General features: G+C 37.5%; 1 protein-coding gene across 1 annotated transcript in view; it reads left to right on the forward strand.

Moving 5' to 3' along the window:
• Positions 1-25,994, forward strand: part of RSPO2 (R-spondin 2) — a 161,731-nt gene that overhangs the window by 51,081 nt on the left and 84,656 nt on the right. Inside the window, exon 3 of the mRNA XM_029222943.1 lies at positions 23,567-23,755. Within this exon, the coding sequence (XP_029078776.1) occupies positions 23,567-23,755 (189 nt within the window). The remainder of the gene's footprint in view (positions 1-23,566; positions 23,756-25,994) is intronic.

Below are 25,994 nucleotides of genomic sequence, written 5' to 3' on the forward strand. Positions count from 1 at the left end.
GTGGGGAGGTGGCCAGCTAAAGCTTGTATCGGCAGGACCTTTATAACGTGGTGGGGAGGTGGCCAGCTAAAGCTTGTATGGGGGAATACAGAGTGAACACAGTGTTAGCTGGAAGGTGCGGTGAGATTTGTAAAGGGACTACCAAAGCTTAGGGAAGTTGCTAGGGGTATTAGCCGCCCCCCCCCCCCGAAAAGGTTCCTGTTGATGAAGGTGATGTCATCACTCTTCCTTCCTGAGCCCTCCGGCAATGAGACCATTAAGGCCAACTAAGGAGAAGGATAAAACCTCATCCTTTGAGTGGAAGACATGCCCTTTTCCTCTGTAGCACACTGGGGAGTTAATGCATCCAACTCCTCTGTACCCCAAGCTGTTAGGGAATTAGACTTTTCCTGCCTTTGTATGTGGAGTGGAGGAAAGGCTTTGGCTTTATATTAAATCTAAATTGATGTTTTAAAATAAAAAGTAACAGGCCTTAAAAATTCAAGAACTACTATAATAAATTTCATCTTGCTTTCATTTATGGAATCTGCTCAGTATACCTAGGGAATTGATACCCAACTGGAAAGCAGGGGTTCAGGGTAGCAGAAGAGGGTAGCCAGTTTTGGGGGGGAAATCTTATTTAAATACCCCAGTGAGTCAAGCTGTCTTAGTAAATGGGTGAATGGTTTATTTGGCAAAGAGATATAATTAATTTGCTTTTCAAATTCGTGATCTCTAAAACATTGTCATAATATTGTTCAAAACAACTGAGACCAAACCTTAGAGATTTTTCCCCTTATTATTTAATGTTGCACTAAATTTGACATATCATGCATACATATCTTGTTAAATTAGATGGTATGGTATGTTTCTGGAGACCAGGAGCTTTATTTTCTAACAAGCTAAGTAAAAGGTCTGTGCACTAAAACTTGTTAATTGAAAGGCACTGCATTTAAGCAGTATGTTCTTGCATAACAGCAAACATCTATACTAGATGCAAAGCGCTGAGCTGGACTCTGGGCACATCAAAATGTACAGGAGGTGATACCTGCCTTTGAAGAGTTTACTGTCTACTGGGGAAGACATATAGACAGCTGGTTAGTTTCATCATAATGTGACAAATATAGTAATAGAAGACAGTCCAGCATGTCTGAGGGGCCATACTGTAGTGGCCCTTAAGCCCTTAAAAGTTGCTCAAGGATCAGAGACAGCTTCTTGGAGGGGTTGCATGTTCCTTTCTAAGTTGGGAAATTGTAAATTATTTTACTTATCATGTGTCCCTAGTGTGTGTGACATAGGGAATAATCATAAATATTTATTGAATGAATAAATTAATGAATAAAATAGAGCCTGATATGAGACTTGAATAATGAATATAAAATAACTAGAAAAATAAGGGCAGATGGGGGTTGAAGGTGTTCTGGGGATGGATGGTGAAGAGTGGAAACAGAAACGCAAGAGTTTGGGGCTGGTGTCTTGTGTAGGGTTGAGGCATAACTCAGAGGTGAGACTGGGCTTGTGGATTCTTAAACAGGGGGAGTGATAGGAGTTTTTTAATTTTTCAGTCCCTCTGAAAGTTTAGTGGAGAAAGGATTAGATGGAGGTGAGAGTTGGAAGCCTGAAAGTGTGTAGGCTTGTGGAATAGCCATGGTAGTAGAAATGCAGAAAAGAGATTGGAGTGAAGGATGTATTGGAGAGTGAAGGTTAGTAGGAGTTGGTAACTGACTGTGGTGAGGGGGTGGGAGTCTAGGATGGATGTAAGGTTTTGGTCTCTGAGATATAAGTAGAAGTCTCCTGGATAGGGCTTCTGGAAAAGCTGTCGGTTTCTTATTAAAAAACAAGAGAGACTTGACTGGCATATACCCTTGTCCCTGCCTACATGTAACAAATGCCTCCTTACTACCACAACGTCTGGGAAGTCAGCTTTTTGCCCAGCATAATGCCTCCCTAAAGAGAAACGGGATCCTGAACAAGGGTAGGCAACTAACTAGTAATGTCTGACACATGGTGAGTTACCCGTTCATCTCTCTGCTACTAGTATTAAACAAAAAGCCCAAAGTCTACTCTTTTGAAGAACGCTTTGAGAAAAACATCCTATACCAAAAGGGGATTACTATATTTGCATGAAAAATGTGGCTGTCATATTTTTAACATGCACTCAATCAGCAGGTGCTTTAGCTCTTCCTAAGAATGATTATTGTTCTACTCACAAAGAATAAGAAAAAAAGAAAAACAAAAAAGAAAGGAGGTGATTGTGGTCTTCTCACCCAGCTTGATTTGAATGAAAAGTAAAAAACAAAAAACTTTCAAAGGAACATTTAAAAGCAGCATACAAATGTATGACTGTTTTGTGGCTCAGACCAACAGGCTGAGGGAAGCCCACAAAAGGGAAAGGCTGCCGTGGAGTGTGGATCAGCTTTGCAGAAATACAATAAAGATATAAAAGGGAAAGGGTTGTATGGGTTATATATATATTTTTTAAATAACAAGGGTCAGTGTTGGATAGTTCAGTGTAACATTTTGAGTTGAATTCATTTTGTTAGGCTTGAAAATATTACAGACTATGAGGTCCATAGACCAGAAATAAAATAATAACTCTTCTATCAAGTTTGCTTTTATATACACCTCTTCTGTACTTATATTTAAAATCTATATTGTATACACTTAACTATACCACCATATGTCAGTTTTCAAAACTATTTCAAACATATATGCAGTAACATATGTGCAATTCTTGGGCTGGCATAACGTTTGTTTTCTTAAAGTATGAACTGTTAATTTGAAAACCAAATTCACTAAAAGATCATGGATCATGAAATTCAGAGTACTGGCACTTTTAGAGTCTTCATGTTTTATGGAAAAAAATCTTCACATTTGGTAATACATGCATTTATTTTTAATGTTTTATCTGGATTTTCTATCACGTCTCTATCCCCTTTCCATTTCTATTTAAGACTTTAAGACATCTTGGCAAAGAGGAACAAAGAGACTTAATTCTTACTGAATATGAAACTCCTTAGGCCTGGATAATGTCTGTATTTTTGCTAAGTCTGGAAAGATGTAAGTTTTAGCCAACACTGGAACAGCTTGAGAAACTATTGAAATCATACATGTATTGTTTTGTCTCTTATGTAGGAAAGTAGTCCTGTGTGGCCTGGTTTTACTTGATGTGGTCCTAGTTAATCTGGTTGTCTGCTTGAGGTCTCTTGTGTTGACCTAAGGGAGGTTTGGGAAATATTGGTTAATATACCATGGTGTGAGAAGGATTTATTACAAACGCCATGTGTCATTAGTATAGGCATTCTTTCCTTGTAAATCAAATATTTTATATAAGAACACATCACAATAACTTGGATTCATTCCCTCATTTCCCTCTGAGTAAAATAAGAGACCCCCCTAAAAGGGTTCATCATAGAGGTGAACTGTGTGTCCGTTTTGAGACTCTTGCTTTCTGCCAAGATTTAAGTGAAGTCCTCTTTTAGTAGGGAAATATAAATGTGAATTAAGGATATAATTTTATCCATAATTAAATAAAAACATTATGGCAAATAATGTTTTGTTCTTCTCTACATCAAATAAATTGTTCAGTTGCTAAATGGAGAAAGATACTGTACAATGAGACTTGAGATTCTAAAGTCTTTTTTTTACTTGCGAACAGTTAGAACAAATCTGGGAATTTGAATATTGTGATATAACTGCTGACAGCCCACAGAATATTAACATTCAGCTGTATGTTTGTTTCTGTTTGACTTTGTAAGTGCTATGTAATTAAATCTTTAGTTTGTAATTTCTTCTAATTTAATTGCATAAATTTGAAATTTTCCTAAGTATAGTTAAATTATTCACTACTAATATTACAAGGAAACACCACATCCTTTGTTTTTATCAAAGTTAAACACACAGATGGTTTAGAGTCAAATAGTTCTACCAAGATTGTTATGAAAAACTACTGCCCTTGTCCCAATGCCCTCCTGCTAACTGTGCCACGACTACTTTCAACTCTTTTAGAATCTTTGGGTATCTATGGTCATAACTGTTCACAACATGCTTTTTTTGCTCTTGCTGTACTTTTTAGCTTGGGGCATTATCTGTTGAATTCCACTATGGGAGATAAGGATTTAGCTCACTCTCACTACTTCCCTTCCTCACTACACACGAGCATGCTTCTCCTCTCTATCCTCTCATATGGTTATAGTATAAGTTTGGAAGGATGAGTAACTAGTGTTTATATTCTTATAACCATGCAAACACAGCTGGGTCACATAGTATGTATATATTTATCACATTTTGTTTCCTGTATAACTTGTTGTTTTCTCTGGAGTTGGTTTTTCCTTCATATATGCACCCCTAATTTCAACTCTAAATTCCCTTCAGCTTGTGTAAATCTCTTCCTAGTATGTTAGAATATATTAACTATTTTATTAATTGTATCCTTTTGAAGAAACTTCGGAGTCTCTGATGTGGTGCAATCTAGACTGATTGCTGTATAGCCTGCTTCACAGATATCATCTTGGGATTTTCCTTAACCATCATCTTGGGGATTCCTTCTGCCTCTAATTTGTGTTTAATATGCTGTTTCCTAGATTCCATCTTTTACTTTCTTTCTTCTTTTTTTAATTTATTCCCCTATTTTTGTAGAGCATGTCCTTCAGTAACTTACTGAGAAAAGGTACATGAGATATATATTTTTGGGACCCTACATGTGAGAAATGTCTTTATTTTTCTTCACACTTGACCATTTTGGGTGGTCCTGGATACTTTATGAAGACTTTCTATAGCCATCCCCTCACTCTCACATTTCAGCCTCAGGCTGGGTCCTTCTGAAGCACTCACTACATCTAACTCTCTTAATTTCCTCTCTAGTTCTTCTCCAGTACCCAGGTGGGTAGTGGAAGTCAGGAGCATGTGCAGAAGGGTATCTTTCCTTTCTCTGCACCCTCACCTTCAAAAGTTACCATGGGTGCCCATTGTCGGTATGTCATTTTTCTTTGTGATTGCCAAATAAAACTAGAGCTGGACGGTAAAGTGGTAAAAGCAGATTTTTTTAAAGGAACTATTCCTATAGGACAAAAGAGACCTCAGTTTAGAACTGGGCTCAATTTTGAAGTATGTAGCAAGTTGGGAATTTTAAAGATTGAGGATCAATGTAGTCTTAATTTACTGTTTTCAAAGGGTATACAGGTTCTACTTTTGGCTGCCAATACTGGTAGGAAATGGTAGAAGGCCAAGTCACACAAGAGGAGAAATTGTAAGGTAAGCTCTTGAGCTTACCTGAGAAACAGAAATAGGCAGATGAATCTATGTTCACAGCGGTGGACAGGTATGAGAGAGAAGCCCCCCCAACACCACCAGCAAAACCCAACAAACAAAAAAACAAAGAAGGCAAATTATAAGTATGGGAAGTTAATCTAGTTTGTTTGCTTCTAGTTTTGATGAGGGGTTACAGGATCCCTAAGAATTTTGACTGAAGTCATAAATCCTCAGGAAATGAACTTTGAAATCAAGTGGAGGGCATTCTCTTATCTTTGAACAAGTTAATAGTATACCCACTCCTTGTAATAGACTGATAATCCCCCCAAAAGATCTATAGTGAAATCAGAGAAGATACGAGGAGTCTAAAATGGTCACGACAGAAGATGCCTGCCCATGGGAAGAAAAAAACGATAGGGATCTATGGACACAAGTGCTGTGAGGAGATATGGCCATTTTCCTTTTACATCACGGTTGATATGAATAATATTGATAGTAAGAACACTGCCTTATTCTAAGATTTGGTGAGCAATGGGATTAGAAAATATCACCTTACCCAACTAGTTAGAAACTTATGGAACTGATTAAGAGGAAGTAGGGGTGGAAAATATAAATAACCTCAAAAATGATTTAACTAAGTTTGTGGATGACAGCTCCATAATGGGTTATTACAGGGAGCTAGGATGTTTTGGGTACACTCCTAACCTTTGAGGCTGACATCAAAGAACAGCCATTCTTCCCACAGCATGTCCCTTGGTGCCATCATCAGAATCCTGGACAGGAAGGAGAATGAGTCTGATCCAGTGTGGCAAGACGCATTAGACACTGATCTGTGCCAGATTTGTGTGGGTTGTAAATTTAGGGTAAATTCCAATATGAGGGTTGTAAATTTCAATGAATGAAAACTTGAAAACCTTAACTTTTCTATTTCCTAATCTTTGTTAATTCTTCTTTATATAGTATACTCTTAAAGCTCGTTTTTCAACTTTTTGGAAGATCTCTTATATGTAGCCTTTACTTGACTAGGATGGTACTTTGTGACCTAGTAGTTTCCCATCCTGTAGGGTGAATAGGGTCAACTAATAGCTTTGGAAAATAAATCTTACACCCTTGGAATTTCTTTTGCAAATTCACCTATTTTCAGTTTGTAGTTTGAGTGAAAGAATAAAATGGAAAGATTCTACTTTAATTACAACTTTTGGTTTTTCTGATAGAAAGATACATAAAATTCCCCTTTGAATTGATTATAATCTACGTATAGGGAGACACAAAGGTAGTTTTAGTGTTTTCAGGTACAGAGATTAATTTTCCTTATTACTTTTATTTTGGAGGGGGATGCTGCATTCAAAACTTGGATCGGAATGCCTTAGATCAATGTGTAGGAATCATGGGGGATCTTGTTTTTAATATGGATTTGGATTCGGTAGGTGCGGGAGAGGCTTGTGATCGTGCTTCGAGTGGGTGCTGCTACCGCGGGGCTGAGGACCACGTTTTACATAGCAAGACTTGAAAGGGCTACTTGCTAATGTAGCCCTGTAGTTTGGAACACCAATCGTGGCTTCAGCTTTCCCACTAAATGTTTTTGGAAAGTTTAGGGAATAATTAAAACAAATAACTTATATGAAGAGGATCCAAATACTACATTTATTTGGATGTTGAACTAATCTAGAAATTCCTTCTTTTCCACCTATTCTGAATTCTTCTCATCTCTCTTCCCTTTCCTTCTTGAATATTTCCATTTGGTATTGAAAAGTGGGGACTAAATGACACAAACGTTTCTTGAGTCTATTAAATTTAAATACACACAAACACATGCACACACACTCTTTCAGTTCTACTTTGGCTAATTACTGGCAATAAAACTCAATAAAGGGATTTAAGGATGATGAATGTTCTACTTGGAGGAAATTGCAATTAAGGTTATTAAGGCCTTTGAGTTTCTGTGTGTTATTTTAAGCAAATTAGGAGTTTTATGTTTTTTAAAGAGACAGTAACTTCTTCCTTGCCCAATTATGCCCCCCCCCCGGCGGTGCGCATGCGCCTGCAGTGCCCGTGGCGCAAAGGCACATGGCCTACTTTATTCTTTCAGGTGAATCACCGTGTAAGTTACGAATGTCTTTTTTCTCAATTCCATATGTGAAAGTCAGGATAACTAAAAGTAGAAACTAAGAAATGGAGAGAAATTGTCCTTTGCTACCAAAATTATTTTAAAAACCTAATGATTGTTTTAAATTCTTTAAAACATTTTAAGGCAGAATAATTGTCATTTACCTTTTATTTCCAAAATAGCTTTGTTTTCTATTAAAGTGATATGGGTTCGTTGCAAAACTTTATGAAATGCTGAACAGTGTACAGAAAAAGATGAACTCATTCTATCTCTTTTCATTAACCATTGTTAACGCTTTTGCATCTATATTTGTAAGATATTTTTCTGTGTATATGGAGAAGGTAGAAATTTCCTAAGATACACACCCCGGGAGTACAGCAAAGTCACTTTATTTTCTAAGCTTGAGTTTAGTGTCTATCTCGAGACCTTGTTCTTCTTAGTAGTGGAAAATTTATCCTGGTAAATTCATATACTCTGTCAATTAAGTGTTTTTCCATTTTCATCACCAGATGAGCTCTGGCCTTCCCTCTTTCTCCATCCACCCGCTTCTCAGCAAGGTTTGCATCAAGTTTGGGGAGAGGAAGCAGTGGAGGGCCTCTGTCATCCTGATGCCACTCTCCACGACTGTGTGCAGTTAGCATTGGTTTGACTCTTCCATGTCTAGCTCTGCATACCTTCTGTCAGGGCATGAATTCATGTCCACGAAGTCCGCTTCTTCTGTCCTGACTGTGAGGCTGTCCCTGGCCTGTGGTCTCTCTCCATTGTGTCTGAGCTCTTCTTGAGATGTGAGGTTATTTCGGATGTTTTCCTAGACTGCTTTGGGCTTGAGAGGCCTTCTCAGGCCCTTTCTGCCCCAAATGCCTCACTCCCATGTCTCCATCCTGAGGCTCTAAGTGTCCAGGTTGTAGGCACACACCTGGGCACTCCTTTCTTAGGTTTCACATATATCTTCAGTTCTGATTCCCTAATTTATCCGGACAGGATATGAATATTCTTTCGTGCGACCATTTCCCCCAAGGTTAGGGCATATGACTCTTTGTAGAGACCCACTCAACCTAAACTGAGTGTTCTCTTCTCCCTCCCTCCCACACCCCCAATTCATGGGGTCTTTATCCTATCTAAGCAGGTAATTGGCTCTGATAGTCTTCCATGCTTATTTAAGACAGAAACATTTTTCCTCTGTGAAATTTGTCTCCTGTTTTTGAAACTCAGAACTCAGTGTCTCATAACGCAATGAAATTAAAAGAATGGGAAGGTTTTGCCTCTTCTAAGAGTTTTAAAATAGCATTTGGAAACTTAAAATTTGAGCATTTGCACTTCTTTCTTTGAGAAACTCTTCCCTGAGGCAGTGAATGCCACTTGTATATCTGAATAAAGAAAAACCTAAGGACTAAGAAGGAACTTAAAAGAAAAAAGTTCATACTGCAGAATATCATGCCATGTATGATAATAATACGTGTAATATAATACGTGTAACATACACATGTGTTTTTTTTTTTTTGCTGTACGTGGGCCTCTCACTGTTGTGGCCTCCCCCGTTGCGGAGCACAGGATCCGGACGCGCAGGCTCAGCGGCCATGGCTCACGGGCCCAGCCGCTCCGCGGCATGCGGGATCTTCCCGGACCGGGGCACGAACCCGTGTCCCCTGTATCGGCAGGTGGACTCTCAACCACTGCGCCACCAGGGAAGCCCCACATGTGTTTTTAAATAGAGTCTTACATTATTTTTATAATCCGCCTTCTTACATTTTTCTATATGGAAAGAGCCTTCTTTGCATGTTAACTAACATTGCTGTGTATAATAAATGATCTTTAAAGTCAATATTTTAGATCTGATAAATTATTCAGTGTTCTATTGATGGACACTTTGGCTCTTTACTATCTTTTCACCATTAAAACAAACGCTGTGATGTGAATTGTGTGTCTTTATGTATTTGTCCATTTCTTTCCATAGGATTCCTGAGAGTGACATTGCTGGGTCAAAGGGAAAGTATAATATTGCTAAACTATAGAAGATTTGTACTTATTTACATTACCGCCAGGAGTATATGAGGTTGTCATTTTCTAAATGCTTACTGATAGTTTTTAATCATCAATCTCCTAAACTTTAATATATGGTGAAGTTGGCTCCTTATTTTAATTTGTATTTTTTGTCACTAGTGAGTTTGAACATATTTTCATGTACATTTTTCCGTTTCTTTGATCAACTTTTAATAGTTTGTTTATATTCCCTACTTCCTCTTCTAAAAGGACCATTCTCCATGTTGATCTGCAAGTATTCAATATATACAAAAACATCTACCCTTTTTTTGTGTGTTGCTATACTTTTTTCCAGTTTGTTCCTTTGTTTAGTAAGTATTTTTTTTTGCTGGTCTGACTTTGTCACACAGCCTTTCAGGAGATTCTTTTGCTTTATTAACATAGATTTTAAAATAGGCAAACCATTTTACAAAGTGATTTTTTATTACATATGTATGAAATTTGGGTACCTTTGAATATGTTTATAATAGTTTAATTCTTGAATCTAATTTTGGTTTTCACTGATATTACTTAAATAGTAACATTATTTCTCTTTATGCCGACTGCTCTCTACTAGGTTACAGTGAAAAAGCTGCTATTTCATGATTATAAATTCACAAAGAGAAAGTTGCACTGGTTTGTGAGATGATGTACACCCCCCAGTTAGTAAGCGAATTGAATGTTAGGAAAATGTTGTTCACAATAGCATGAACTTGAGCATCTTATCTTCTTTGTGGAAAGTGATCCCCAGAGGCCAGGTGGCTGCTCTGTGCATGAAGTTGGTCATGTGTTAGACCATGGAGAGTGATGAGCTGAAGTGGACAGGGCATGTCTGTTTGATGCAGGCAACTGCCATACAGCTCAGTTGATAGTTATCAAGCTGGAATGTGGGCCATACCATATGATTATTCAAGAAAAAAGCAAGAAATCTGAATTTCCATTAAAAAATTTAGAGGAACAGATATGTTGTGAGTAAAACAAAGTACTTCTACAGACTGCATAGGGGCTCATGGTCATCAGGTAGGAGGCTTTGCTTTATATTTTTTTGAGGCAGAACTGCTCTATGTGAACAGTGTCCCCCAGAGCTGTGTAGAGTATAGCCATGTGTGGTGGCCCTAGAAATGCGTCTATACCACAGTGATGGAATGATTTTCCCAGAGAGTAGCTAATGTCCCCCCTCCTCTATTCCCTTGGGGCGTATGGGCTTGCATGCTCACGTCTGTGCATAGGTGTGTGCCTGTGTGTATGAGCCTAATGATTGGCTCCTATGGTGAGAAGACACCAGATGCCTCATAATCTCTGTCTACTGTCTCCTTAGTTTCCTCTTTTGCTACAATCCTTTTTGAAATACGTTGCTCTCAGAATCGGGTGAGTAAAAATGAAAAGAATAAAGAGGAAGAAACAGGTTTCTGCAATATCAAGTTCAGGATCCCTGAAAATGAAATTGGAGACTTAGTGATTACAAAGTAATTAGAAGAAGTATCTATTGACAAGAATTCTTGACAGATGTGTGCTTCTCATTTCATCACATCAGGAAGCATATGAGGCAGTTTGTCCCATTTTTGGTGATACTCAGTCTGATCCCTTGGTTAATGCGGATTCTGCCAAACCTCTTCATCATAAAGGGAACTTCCCCCTTTGGAATTAGTAAGTAATCTCTTGGGTGATACTTTTTCCCAGTAAGCTTTCACCTAATGATGTTAGGATGGTGATGATTCCTGCCTGAATTAAATTATCGTATTAATGATGGCAGAATGATGCATCTAATTTATGTGGCCACAGTCATTCAAATGCAGATTGTAGGATATTCTACAGGACAGCTGGCCTGGACTCTAAAAATCTCAATGTCAAGAAAGACAAAAAATAATGGGGGAGGTGTTCTGAATTAAAAGGACTAAAGAAACCAAATGCAATGCACAGTCCTTGATTGGTGTCTGGATAGATGGAAAGACATTTTGGGGATGGCTGATGAAGTATGAACATAAACACCATAAAATATTATTTTACCCATGATAAATTTTCTGACATCTGACAATGGTATTGTGATTATGTAAGAAAATGTCCTTATTCTCAGAAGGTGCATGCAGAAGAATTTCATGTGAAGTATTGTGGTGTCTGCAACTTACTTATAAGTAGTTTACCAAATATGAGTGTGCTATTTCTGTATCTTTCTATCTGTAGATCTGTGTGTATATAGACAGAGACATAGGTATAGATGTTGATATATAGATAGGGAGAGAAAGCAAGGGAAACTGTGATTTTTAAAAAAATAACGAGGTTAATTTTGACAGGACTTGTTCTTATTGACATAAACACCGTGATAGGTGTTTATAATAATTATTGTAAACTATAAGTGCTTACAACCCTGGTGTCCTAAAGCCTCTTCTAAAATTTGGAGTTTTTGAAATTCAGTTTTCCCAACTTATTGAAAATCAGACATCGATTCATTTCCCTTCTTTAAAGCCCTCCATTTTTTTTTTCAGGAATCAATTTCTCAATATTAAAAAAAATAAAGATATATTCATTAGGGTCTTCTTGCTTATCTTATAGTCAATAGTTTTTCCTTAAGCTGTGATTTTTTCCCTTTTCGCTTTGAAGGTCTTTGTTTTTAATAAATACAAAATGAAAGCAGAAAATAAGTTTTTCTACCTCTTTCATCTAGTATTACGTTATATCAATAATTGGACTGAACAATTTCATCTTGTTATTTTGCTCTTAAAAAAAAAAGTTCCCCATAAACCTTAGGAAAATTTAGCCTTCCTAGGAAAATTTAGCCTTCCTCACATTTGTTTGTGACTAACCTATTTTTCTCCTGAATGTATCCTTTTGTACATGTTGCTTAAAATGTTTGAATTCATCAGAGGACTTCCTATGAAACCTTATTGAATTCTAATAGAATATCGTTCATTTCTTTTTCCATTGGGATTATGTGAGTTGATTATTATTTTGAAAATACCCTCTTTTTTTTTTTTTTTTTTTTTTGCGTTATGCGGGCCTCTCACTGTTGTGACCTCTCCCGTTGCGGAGCACAGGCTCCGGATGCGCAGGCTCAGCGGCCATGGCTCACGGGCCCAGCTGCTCCGCGGCATGTGGGATCTTCCCAGACCGGGCCACGAACCCGTGTCCCCTGCATCGGCAGGCGGACTCTCAACCACTGCACCACCAGGGAAGCCCTGAAAAATCCTCTTAATTCCTCTTCTAACTTAGAAATGTTGGCTGCAAAGCCAAACCTGTATCCTTCCAAACTTAAAAAAAAATCCATCGTTGAAGTCTTGGATTTTACTTCTAGGGTCGCAGTTTCTGTATATTCGACTCTTTTAAACCCCATGGTAACATCATAGTTTCCATATTCTCAGCAAATTCTTTCTTGTATCCAAGTTAAGTATTGATGGCTCCTTTTGCTATTGTCTGAAAGATAGATTGTCAATAAGATAGGCCAAGATTTATCAGACATACAAGGACAGAGAGTTCAGCATCCCCCATTCCTGTGCAGACACCTGTGCCCGTACTAGTCCTCCCCTTGGGATATCCCCCTACAGCTGGCAAACTCCTGCTCCAACTGGCAACTCGTCTTACCACCTATTTCTTAGCTCTTCCAGGATAAATTTGATCTCCTTCTTCTCTACCCCTAAGCACTTGGTAGTGTGCACATAAAATGCAACTTAAAATCCACAGCACCTTAAAGGGCTCTCAGTGAACAAATCTAGGATAAGTTGAGCACAGATTACAGTAACAGATGATAGTACACTGAATAAAATCTGTGATTCCCTACTGATGTAAACAAACAAGCAGAGAAATAAATGAAGGAGAAGGGAAAGCTCTTCCTAACACTAGAACACCCCCTAATAAATGGAGAAGAATGATGGAGTTATAAAATCACCTTTGATAACCATCAGAAGAATAGTTGATTTAGGCAAAAGGATCACGGGTGGATGCCAAAACCAGTGTGTGGAAGTTTGAAGAACAGGATATGTATGTAGTTTCACTATATCTCCTCAAAAAAAAAAAAAAAATGCTTCCTATAGAGGGAAAAATAGTGACTTTATAGTATAGAAACCTGACCGACACCACCTTAGTCGAGGGATCAAAGTTAATATCACCAGTAATGTAACCAAATTCATCAAGTGCCTCTTGACCTGCACGAGAAAAGGACATAACATCAATTCATACATAATCCCCCAAATGTGAGATCAGTCCGCCAAATAGATATTCTGTAAATAACCGATCTTCCAAAATGTCAAGCTCATGAAAGAGGAACTGTTCCAGATGAAAGGAGACTGAAGAAATAGTTCAACTTAATGCAATGCATAATCTTGGATGGGATTCTAGTCTAGGAAAATAGTAGATATAAGGGACATTATTGGGGTAATTGAATATGGACTGGGGGTTAGAAAATAGTATTGGATCATATCAATATGGCTGATATTATAAGACAATGTCCTCGTTTTGGGAAATACATACTGAACACTGAAATTTAGAGGTAAAAGAGTGTAATGTCTACAACTTATACTCAAATGGTTCAGAAAAATAGTATATGCATACATTTATATACACATGCATAAGTGTAGGTATCTATATACACATCTCTGTCTGTAAACATGCATACATACAGTTTTGCCACTTTTTTGAGAGTGACCAAACACTATTTAGTTTTCCAGTAGTGCACATGGAGTTTGCTTTTGGCTTCTGAGGCTTGGAGGGAGTGAAGGAGAATTACGGTTAATGAGCAGGGGCAAACTGCTCTCAAACTCTTTGTGTCAGTCTGTCAGTCCAGCCTCTTCACTTTAGCGCATCTTTAAAGTCTAGTTGTGCTCATTTGGATGGCGTAACGAGCCTTTCTAATTACATAGGTATGCTTGCTGTGTTACTTCAAAGGCCCCTTGTCCAGGACACGATTTGTCTTCAAAGACAGTGAGGAGAGTGGCCCATTTGCAGGAAATTGCATGGTTTGGGGGTGATGTTTTTTCTTTGAACTTGTCAATTGGAGTAGGGTGCTGGCTTTTTGCTCTATGCCCAAACAGTTAAAGACTTTCCATTTATAATTTTGAAGATTTCTCTTTAACCTCTGCCAGAAGAAACCTGTAACTCAGTTTCCCCCATTATTCTTTGTGCTGTGTCAGCAGTTTGACTCTGAAGTGTTTTTGTGGATGACATCCTAATTTTGTTGGTTTATGAGATTTAATATAGTCCTAGTTATGTTAGGAAAGAGTTAGTATAGTACTTTTAGTGGCTAATCACCAAAAGGAACTTTGATTATTTTGCTGTAGCTAAAAACAGAGCACAGGGGCAGTGAGCAACTTACAAGGGTACAGTCTAATTTGAAAGAAAGTTCTCACAGTTTTAATCATGGTACAATGCATTTTTTCCCTAGGTGCTGTACACATATCTCTTAATGAGGAAATTAAAAGCATGGCTTTTGAAATCAGAGGTCAGAACTGGATTTAAATTAGTCACTAGCAAACTGTATGACTTTGGAAAGGTTTCTTAAACTCTCTGATCTGTTTATTCACTTTTGATAAACAGAAATTATGAGTAATAAACATTACTTAGAATGTTTCCCCAAGTTCATTTTCTTTTCTTTCCCCACCCCCATTTTGACTTTTCTCTTTTTCATTTCTTCTTGTTCTGAATAGATATAACTTCTTAGAGCAAGAATGGTTAAGCAGCTAGATTGCAAACTGTGTCTAAGGTATTGATTGCTGTGAAGTTAGCAAACTGACAAAGCATGTTAAAATGAACTGTTGATAAATATTAAATACAGACAATTGATTTAAAAATTACTGAGAACTAAATCCTGTGTAGGCCTGAAGATTTAGTAGTGAATCATTCTGATTTTTATTAGCATAAGTAATATTTTACCCACAGCGACCTACACTGAGTATAATAAAGCTTTCACCTTTTTTTGCATTATAGTGTATTCCGGAATAATTGTTACATAATAATGTTTGTCAACCCAAAGTGTTTGTTAGTGTGTTTTTCATTAAGGCAACTTAAAAAATTTTTTTAATTATCTTTGTTTGAAGAGACCTTTCTCTAGAACAGTGTAGCTAACAGTGTTCATTCCCAATTTTAAAACACAGTGGTGTAATCCATGGGAGTTTCCACATCTAAAACACATGGAGTCTTTAATCTGGTTAGTTATGGCATGGGTGGTTCTTGAGGGCTGTGTTTATGACAGCAAATAAGCCATCCAGTTGGCTTTCCATTTATTGTTTTAAAATTAAAATCGTGAAATAAGCAGGAGTTAGTTTATATTCTATTAATCTTTGAATAGACAGGAAGGGGAGTTTTTCCTATAGGCAGTTGGGTAGGTCAGACGCTATGCGCACTTAAGTTACAGTACTTAGGAAGTATGCAAAACTATTTTGAAGTAGTGTTAGTATAAGAAGTATTTAAGTACCTTATGGAATAAAAATCTGGCTCTGTTTATGAGCAGTTTGCTTTTTTCTGTTTAAATAATTGGATTATCTCCTTGTGTAAACATGGGACCATGTGAAAGTGGTGGTTTCACAATCTTCATAAATGTATCTATTTAGATCTGCTCATGTTGGAGTTACCATTAGCACCAACATTCTGTCAACATTTCCACAGGGTCTTTTAAGTATGTTGTGAAAGTCCAAGCCAACCCTTGGCATGAGTGATCTATACTACACAGCAGTTTCTAGCCACAGCTTAGAGGATCCCATACATTATAACTTTACGCTTACTTTTCCTCTGGCATTAGAACAGTTTTATGGAGTAAATTTTTTTCTCTGTCACGGATTCAAGCAGGTGGCTTATTTTATACAACATAAAATATGAGTCTTCCCTTGTTTCAGAACATCATATATCTTTGGGAAAATGAGCAAATCTCAAACCATCTTATATTTTTCTCATCAACTAATTAATGTTACTGGTGTTAGCAGTTGTGGAAGCTGAAGAGCTTGTGATTCTGGTATTTTGCTTATGTTAATAGTTTAGTTCTGGGATGCGGGTGTTCTGACCCTTAATTGTGTATATTTCCCTGTTACCTGTCAGCGTTAACATCTAGCATAGGAATATGCATTAATATTTTTGTGTCAGAGTTTGTAGCGGGGGTGTGGAGGGAAGAGGAATAATTCTTCCAGGGCTTGGCTTCGACAGTGAGTGTTAATTATGAGAAATACTGCACCATTTGGGGAATTGTATATGCTAACTTGAGGGCTCATGATTTTAATTTTTTGTTGGAGTCTATACATAGCTACTTTTATCTTTTCTTGTGTCTTTTTACTTGACGTTGGGTGTTAATGACAGTTTTTGGAAACCTGTTTCTGGGTCCCATTTAACTCATTCAGATTCTTGTGTTCTACTTCATGTTTAGTTGGTCAGTACATAGAACTGGCACATCAAAGTGCTCATTTCAACTTTCCTTGAGCTTCTCTCTGTGGTCCTGAGCCCTGAGGATCAGGACCTGATGGATTCTGATTTAAAAAAAACAAAACACTTAAGTACCTTGCATTGAATGTAAGATGTGCATTCAGAAGCTCTTTTGGGAAATCTCTGGCTCCTATCACCAGATGTGTGACCTGCATCTGCTTCAGCTGCTCACGTTTTGGGTGAAATATGCTAAAGGGATACGGCTTGGTCTCAAGGTAAAATGTGTTGAACCAAAGTAACTTTTCCTCTGATGATTGCAGTGACTGCTTTGGTACATTCTTTCAGTTTCCTCCAGCTCTGGCAGACTCTCTTGAATATTAATGATGATGTGTTAAATTAGAAGGGGAATGTGTTTTATCGTGTTCTGGGTAGGTTCGTTGTGCCCTCAAACATACTTATGTAAGATTCCATCCACATTTATTTTGCAACCGTATCTTAGCTCATCATCTTTCCTTGACCTGCCCTTATCGAGTATTCTGGGCTTCCCTGAGACGTCTTAGTTAATTTATACTTGAAGCATGCATGACATGCCTCATCCAGACTTTCTGCTTCCTGTGATGTGTAAAAAAAAGAAAAAGAAATACCCCGTCCAGTTAACCACACTACGGCCATGGTTAATCGTGGTTGTAACTGTACTTCTGAGGTGCCAATCTATAAAGGATTATGACTCATGTAGTGCTGACACTGGCGAGAAATCAGGAGCTTACAATTGTGGTCCTTTTCCTCATTTTTTCTGAAGATGTTAGCACTTCATGTGTTAAAATAAACCTGTAATTCTACTTAACTTTCTCCCTCCATATTTTAAAATCTAGTAGCTTTGAGTTTTTATACAGTGAGACACACACTTTTGTAGGAGCAGCAAAATCATCTGATTAAATTCCTTTAATCCTGATGTCATTAAGAATATTCATCTCTAGAGATGATTTCGATATTTTAGGAGGCTTATAAATCTTTAGAAATACTATTTTCCTAAGGAATACTTCTGAAGATAAGGATATATCCATTCTTTCATTCCTAATTAACATGTTTTAGGTGGATAAACAATGGTATTAATTATCAACTAATAACATTTTCAGGCAGCCAATTAATATGGGTTTCTCAGAGCTAGTACTTTGAGAAGTTAAAAGTTTTGTAAGCCTTTTTCCTAAAAATATTGGTATCTATTGAAGGACTCATGATAAAAGATAAAGAGATTCTGAGAAAATATGGTTTAATTCTACAGGTTATAAAATTTTGGAATTTTTGGCACGTTTGCCCTTTATTCTCAAAAGTTTTTCTAGACTAAATTCATGTTATTTTACCTCCTCCAAAACTTTAATGGACATTTAGAAATTTATCTCTGTCAAAGCTTTATTAACATTGTTAATTTTAGCATGTTAATTTTAACATGTTAAAACATAATTTTAACATTTTCTAAGGCATAATGATTATAATGGTGAGCATCCAGAGTGTTAAAATTTGTTGTCTTTGCATCAAAGATCAGATTATTTTATTTTCTATAAATATTTACAATTTAATGTAAAACTAAGGAAAGTATCCTAAGATAGGCATTTCTCATTTTGGTCAAATCTTGTGTGGCTCCTTAATTCACGACCTTGATTGCTTAGTTGAGTTTGAGCTTGGGAGTATACATGATTACATGGTTTTTTATCCCAGTGTTGCCAAGCTGTAGTGGAAGGATCTATGCCTGACTTGATTTGTATAGAATCTGACATGCAAGTTCCCTGTCATTGGTGCCAGAGATAGGGTTTTGGTTTCTAAATATATATCTTGAATTTGGGATTGGGCAGAGATAAATATATTAGCAATTTTATGATAAGATTGATCAATGAAGTTAATAGTAGTTTTTCATTTTTTAAAAAGCTGTTCAACTTGTAACATTATTTAACCTGCAAATATGGAGTAAGGCTAAGATGCCAACAGCCCATTGTTCAGTCCCATTATTTTCAGGATTAGAAATCTGTACTCTTTGTCAGGAATGGATGCCTTCACCTAGCAGGAATTTAGATTTCTTCTTGTTTGGCAGGGCCTACTACAGAAACAGGGGAACACTTTTAAAATGTATTAGGAGTATATTAGAAACAGATGGGCATTCAACACCTACATAAAATGTTCTATGGGATAAAATGTGAATAACTGGGTTTGATTTAACAAAGGATCAAACTTAAAATATCAGGATTCATGAAAAACCAAACTTACTTTGCCATTTAAGAGGAATACAAATCAGATAATTAGAATCAAGAGTAAAGAGTTTGGGCTTCCCTGGTGGCGCAGTGGTTGAGAGTCCTCCTGCTGATGCAAGGGACACGGGTTCGTGCCCCTGTCCGGGAAGATCCCACATGCCGTGGAGCGGCTGGGCCCGTGAGCCATGGCCACTGAGCCTGCGCGTCCGGAGCCTGTGCTCTACAACGGGAGAGGCCACGACAGTGAGAGGCCGACGTACCTCAAAAAAAAAAAAAAAAAAAAAAGAGTAAAGAGTTTGAGTTATACTTGTTTTTTTCTCCTTGTATACTTAGTGATATAAGTAATTGTTACTTGGTTTCTGCCTCATGATTTTTGTTTTCTATATCCATATATTCCTTTCCCTGTCAGGGAGATATGTGTGGATTTGTGTTTACACCACTGTCTAGCACCTTTTTGAAGATTTTTAATGTTTTATGTGATATATTTCATCTTTAGAATTTTGGGTGGATCTAGATTTAGAAAAGTGTTTTGGTTGGAGTGATGAGGCTCTGGATGTCAGCAGGCTTTAGGGTTGGAAAAGTTGAAGCTTATGGGGAGAGCAAATAAACACAGTCATCAAAGCTGGGAATTAAGATTTGTTTATTCACCTGCAAACTTGAATTAAATCTCATAGAAATAGGCAGAGCCATTTGACTTATTAAGATCCTGACAAAATAAATTACTCTAGTCATGCTTAAAGGTCTATTTTTGCCTGGCTTTAGATACAGAGATTGGTGTAGTCACCATATAACGGATGAAGAAGTTCTTGTTGAATTAAGCTGTTGACGTACAACATAGAGGTGACTAGGATAGTTGACACTGGACAACGGTTAATTAAACCAAAAAGTCCATTTGAGGTTTGGGGCACAAAGCTTCAAATTGCCAAAATTACATGTGTTCTTGTCCTTCAGTATTGAGGAGCACGGTTGAAGAAGATTGGGGGAAGGGAAGAGAGAGCACTTAGGTTGGGTGTGGCTCACATCACTTTTGTTTTAAGAGAATTCCTCCTGTGTAGGGTTATAAAGATATCTAAGATATGGACTCAGGTAAGTATTCCCTATTTCATTTTCATTGTCAGTTAAGGTTTAAGTAAATAAAGCAATGCTTTATTGATTTTAAGAATACCTTTTTAAAAATGTAGAGTACAATTTGTTGACTCTGAAATCTTTGTGGTCAGGATGAAAGTTGGCTTCTGATACATAAAACAAAAAAAAAGCCTTTAATTTATGATGATTCTCTTAGCTCTGTAATTCTCTTTTCTCCATACTTCTTACTACAGAGTGTGATTTATAGTGATAAAGAGCTCTTGGTTTAACTTTTGAACTGAAAGTAAGTATAGCTTCAGTTTTACTTTGTGATGACTGTGGTACAGAGGACCTTCTCCTTAAACCATTTTGCTATGTATGTAAATCTTCCAAATTCTCCTTTTACTTATGAAACTAAGTTTGGGATTTGGACAACCTTGATAGTACCTTTTCACATTTCTAGTTAAGTTGCAGAGCAGAAGGCAGCCAGTGAACTATTCTTAGACGTGCTGCAGAGGACCCTGCAGTGTGGGGCTGCCTTTGGTGCAGCAGCTCCTGCCCTTGCCTTAGTCTCCAGGTTGCTCCTACATAAGGACTTCTTCTTTCACAAGAGAGCCATAAATTGCTTCCCCAAATATCATGCCAGAGGGTCTTTGTGCTTAAGGTGGGTTATGTTCTTAGGCAGCCCTGAAAATTAAAATGAGTTGGGTTCTCCCCAGTCACCACTTCCTCTGCCAAAGCCATTTCATCCATCATACAGCTGCTGAGTCTTCCTAGTTCTGTCCTTTTCATCCCGTGTTCTGCACCCTACCCACCCCACTCTCAGTTTTTACCCCTTCCTTACACAAAAGTTTGTCTGTATCCCAGTTTTTGAAACTTACATACTCACTCCTTACAACCTGCTCAGGACACTAATAACAAAATGGGAGAATAAAACCTCTTCAGAAGGCAGCTGGGGAAATTGTAAATAGTCTAACCTTATTTCCAGTTGGCTATGTGAAAATGCTTTATAAGTCATAATTATTTCATGAGAGTAAGGGGTAACAGAAATCCTTTGATGAAAATAAAAGCAGAAGAGCTGAGCCAACAATAGAACGTAGAGAGAGGTACGTGGGGAGTTGGGGCACTATAACTGTCTAAGTGAGAAGTAATAAGGACCTGACTTATGAGAAGATTAGTGGAAATTACAAGAGTGAGGGCTGGAATTAAGTCTTTAGAAGGAGACATTCTCATTAATCTAGAAGAGGAAGAAAACTTTCAGTAATGACCCGGCTACAGGAGTTGGGAGGACAAGAGACTGAGAATGAGGCCTTGAATTGAGGATCTGAAAACCAGTTGTGGTCTTCATAAAAGCAATGTTGGGGATAATTACATGGGTGGGGATGGTAGGTTGAGGCTGCAGATAAAATGGACACTTCCAAGAAATATGAGTGATATTGGTCTGATTCATTGATATGAGAAGATGCTCACAACTTGATTGAAATTGAGCAAGTTATCATACTTCATGTAAAGTCTGATCACAGTTATGAAAAATACCAATTACATATTATAAATACTGTATATGCGTACATATATAAAGGGGTATCTGGAAAGTTTGCCACAATTGTATTAAGAATTCTATCTGAGGAGGTGATTTTTGATCTGAATTGATTCTGTTTTGCTCCACAATTGCAGGTTTAAGAAAATAATGTGGTAAATAAGAAATTAGTTGGGAAGCATAGATAGCTTTGCAAGCAAGAGAAAGTCTCTAACACTATGTAAATAAAAGCAGTTTTGAACAGTTGATAGAACAAAGTCCTGGAATAAGTGGGAAGAAGTAGATCTTAATGCCCAATTCAGAGGGTCATCTTGACCATGATTTCTGGTCCTGAGTGTCTTGGTTCTTCTTTGGCCCCTTCTCTGAAAGGTTAGACTAAGCCCTTGTTTGGGAATCTCTCTGGAAGAGAGGCTGCAAGAACAAGTCAGGGAGCCCAGAAGTGGGGAGAGCATGTTGTGGAACTGAAACCTATGTAGGTCTGCGGCAAGTAGTTGTAAATATACTGGATGTTAAATCATTATAAATAAGGACTGGTGTGGTATACAGTGTGCTTTGTTGTATAGCTGCTAATCTGAATACTGTCGGCTTGGTATTAATTTTATATGCAATAAAGATTATATGTAGGGCAAATAGGATGTAGTCTCAAAGCAGAAAGTTTCAATAATTGATGAATTTTCTGTTCCTTGTCTTATTTCTTTTGTGGGTTAACTCAATAAAATGAAGTCAGTGTGGCCTTAAGCTTATGACCTTACATGAACTTCTTATACTTTGGAAATTATACTAGGATTTCAGATTGTATCATTTCTGAATTTTATACCAGGGCTAGAAACGGAATTTGTTTTCTTTTCAATTACCATTTTTGTCACTAGCTGTAGTGAACTTCATAAGGTTCATATATTTCAGATACTGTTTTTTCTTACATGCTTCCTACCTTTTTAATATTTATATCTTGTTTTGTGCCACAGTTCTTTAAGCCTGTTTTCTAGTTAAGTCCCTCTCCCAGTCTACCATTCAACTTGCCTTAGAATGTTTTTCAGTTTTAGAATTTTAATTTTTCTAATTTGCCCATTTTATGATACTGCTTCTTCCCGTGTGATTTCTAGTCATTTCATCTCTTCAAATACTCTAAAGATACTCATTTTAAAGTCATTTTCAGATGGTTCTGTTATTTCTGATTCTTTAGGAATGAAATCTCTTACTCAGACTGACTCTTCCTCCCTGAGGTTTGCTTGCACATGTGATTTGTTCATTTTGATGTTAAGGTGGTTTTCCATGAAAGTCCCAGGTTGTAGTCCCAGTCTCAGGATTGTAGAAAATTTCTGTAGGGTTGTTTCATACTTTTTTCTTTGTGGATTTTGCTGGATCTGGGCAAGTTTTTTATGTTAACCTCTTGACTTAGGGACCCCATACTACATTGATGATTTAAACTTGGATACCACACTTGGAAGTCTCATAGATTTGGGGTAGCTTTCTCTTATGGGTTATATTTTTCTCTCCTGTGCTCACGTCCTCTATGCCCCAATCCAGGGTTGGAAACCTCTTCTCTGGCCAGCTGGAGTGGGGGCTTCTAGTGCTTGTTCCATGGACACACAAGCCTTTACGACTCCAGTCTCCATAGAGACAAGCATCAGCTCTTTACATGCGTATTTCTTTTCTTTTTTATATTGAAGTATAGTTGATTTATGATAGTGTGTGAGTTTCAAGTTTATAGCAGCGTGATTCTACATGCATATTTCTTGGTCTGGACTCAGGACCCTGCCCTGAGGTCTGCCTCTGTCTGCTCTAGCATCTCCATAAGCCGTTCAGTTTGAGCTTCCAGCCCCAACTCGGTCTCTGGGTTTCCTCTTTGTTTCTAAGTTTGGTTGTGTATTAACCGTTGTTTTTTTGGAGGGTGGCAGAGGTTATTTTGTTTAGCATTTCTATGTGATTAAAGTAAAAGGACAAGAGACACTTGTCTTTTCAGCATGTTGCATTGACCAGAAGTCTGATCATATTCATATTTAAATGTATTTTGTCTTTTCTCTTTTACAGCTAGTTATGTATCAAATCCCATTTGCAAGGGATGCTTGTCTTGTTCAAAGGACAATGGGTGCAGCCGATGTCAACAGAAGTTATTCTTCTTTCTTCGAAGAGAAGGCATGCGCCAGTATGGAGAGTGCCTGCATTCCTGCCCATCCGGGTACTATGGACACCGAGCCCCAGATATGAACAGATGTGCAAGTGAGCAGTCAACTTTTGTCCACCCTATTTTATTGTTTATGCAACTTAGGGGGAGTTAAGTTGAAAATTTTGATTAAGAAAGAGTACAATTTTAATATGCTACAGAAATAGTTTAAACTTAAAAAAAAATAAGTGAGGTGGTATAAGAACACTTTTACTTTATCTCTTGTATAGAAGTATATTGTATACACACACTTTTTTTTAAAGATTACCTAAGTATTTTTTCATAGCATGTATCTCAAACACAAGCATGGTAGGCAGATCTTTGTAAGGCATACTCAGCACTTATCAAAAAATAAAGGGATTTAAATACCTTTATATTGCGAACATCCTCTTGAGCTTACCACAGTGTCTGTAGCTTCTTTTTCTCTTATACTTGAGTTTGTAATACTTGAATTAGTCTAATCTGTAATTTAATACATGAATTTAAAGCACCACTGCTGATAAAAGGTATAACTAAAATATTTAGTTTACTTCAAAGTATTCTAAGTTTAGCAACCACAAAAAGGTTATTAGGGAATGGCATTCTATACATAGGAACGCAAGTACAGTTTTTTACCTTTTAGTCCAAAAAGTCACTTCTCATTATAGAATTATTCTTAACTGCTGGGTAAATGGTAAAAATTGGAGTTTAAAAAAATGAGTAAGATACCAAAGGAATATCCCCCTTTTTAAGGAGCTCAAATTTTAGGGGCTAGAAGGAGAAAAAAGGGGAACATGGAGTGAAATGACAGATGGGTAAGATGTTTAATCATAATTCAGTACACTAAGTACTAGATCAGCAGGCAACTGGTATGTTATGGGAGTGATTTAATTATCTCCAATTAACACACTGTGTGCATGACTGTTAAATCAGCTGAGGTCTTTAGGTAAGAAGAGAGTTTGAATTTTATCATCCAAGGGCAATGTTATTTTGAAAGAAGGCAGAACTACTAGAGGAAGGTTATATAGAATCTGGGAAGAAGAAGCGACACGTTTGTAAAAATAATGTGTTTGGGAAACAAGAAGTCTCCTTTGGGGATGCTGTTGGCATCTTGGCAAGGCAACTTGGCCTGCATTGCTGGACATTTAACATTCTTAGTCCCTGCTCGATAAATGTTCTTCATTCCCCCAAATCACTGTGACAATAAAAAATGTCCCTAAAAATTTCCAGACACCTCCCAGGGGAGCAGTACCATCCCTGGAGAACCATTGAGTAGTAGCTGCTTAGTGTGAGGTGTGGTTGGAATTGAAGATGAAAACGGAGGCTTGAGTGCAAATGATAAAAGTCTTGAGTGCAATGTTAAGAAGTCTGGATGTTATCTGAGGGTTCTGAGCAGACAGTGAGTTAAAGCAATTGCTTTATTTAAGATAATTCTTGCAGAAGTGCAGGAAATGAATTGGAGAAGGCTATTGTAACAATTGCAGATGAGAAATTGTGTTCTGATGAAAGGTTTTTGGGTAATGAATTCCAGAGACTTTTAGAATAGAATCAATGAGACTTAGTAACTAATTTCACAGAATAAAGAGAGAATCAAATTTGATACTAAGGTTTCTAGCTAAGGTGACTAGGTGAACAGTTTTGCCATTAGCAAGATAGAAACATGGATTTAGAGGAGATTTGTATGGACTTCCATTTTATGGAATGGTTGGGATTAATAACTAGAGGGGTACGGCTCCCCCAGAGTATCAATAGATTGGCCATTTTTTTCAAATATGTACCTTATCCTTAAGGTGTATGATTTGGGCTAGCTAGTAATGTCTATCCTCATAGTTTTTGAACCTTCATAGGAGGATGTGTCCATCTTGAAATGGATTCCTGTTCAGATTGCTTTAGACCACCTATGGGGGGGGGGTGGATTTGAGTCCATGAATATTCTGTGTGTTTTTTATTCCAGACTATCCGTGCACAAGGAAGATAAGAGTGTAGATAGCTCCAGGCATTTATTCCAAGTTCTATGCCTAGCACTCTACACGCTGTGTATGGACAATAGGGTGACCATATAATTTATTACTCTACCTGGGACACTGGGGATTGAAAGTGGCTGCTGTTAATAACTATGCAGGGACATTGGGTGTAAAGAAGGGCTGTCCTGGGCAAACTGGAATGGGTGGTCATTCAGCAGTACCTCATAGTCTTATCAACAGGGTCTTCCTTAGAGAGATACCCCAAGGCAGGGCTTAACACAAACATTTTGGTTAAGTTGATCCCTTTTCTCAGAAATGGAGAGGAGAGCAATGACTGTAAATCAGCCTTGGA

This window comes from Monodon monoceros, unplaced genomic scaffold (assembly GCF_005190385.1).
Source record: "Monodon monoceros isolate NGI ecotype Baffin Bay Population unplaced genomic scaffold, NGI_Narwhal_1 Super_Scaffold_14, whole genome shotgun sequence".
NCBI lineage: Eukaryota > Metazoa > Chordata > Mammalia > Artiodactyla > Monodontidae > Monodon > Monodon monoceros.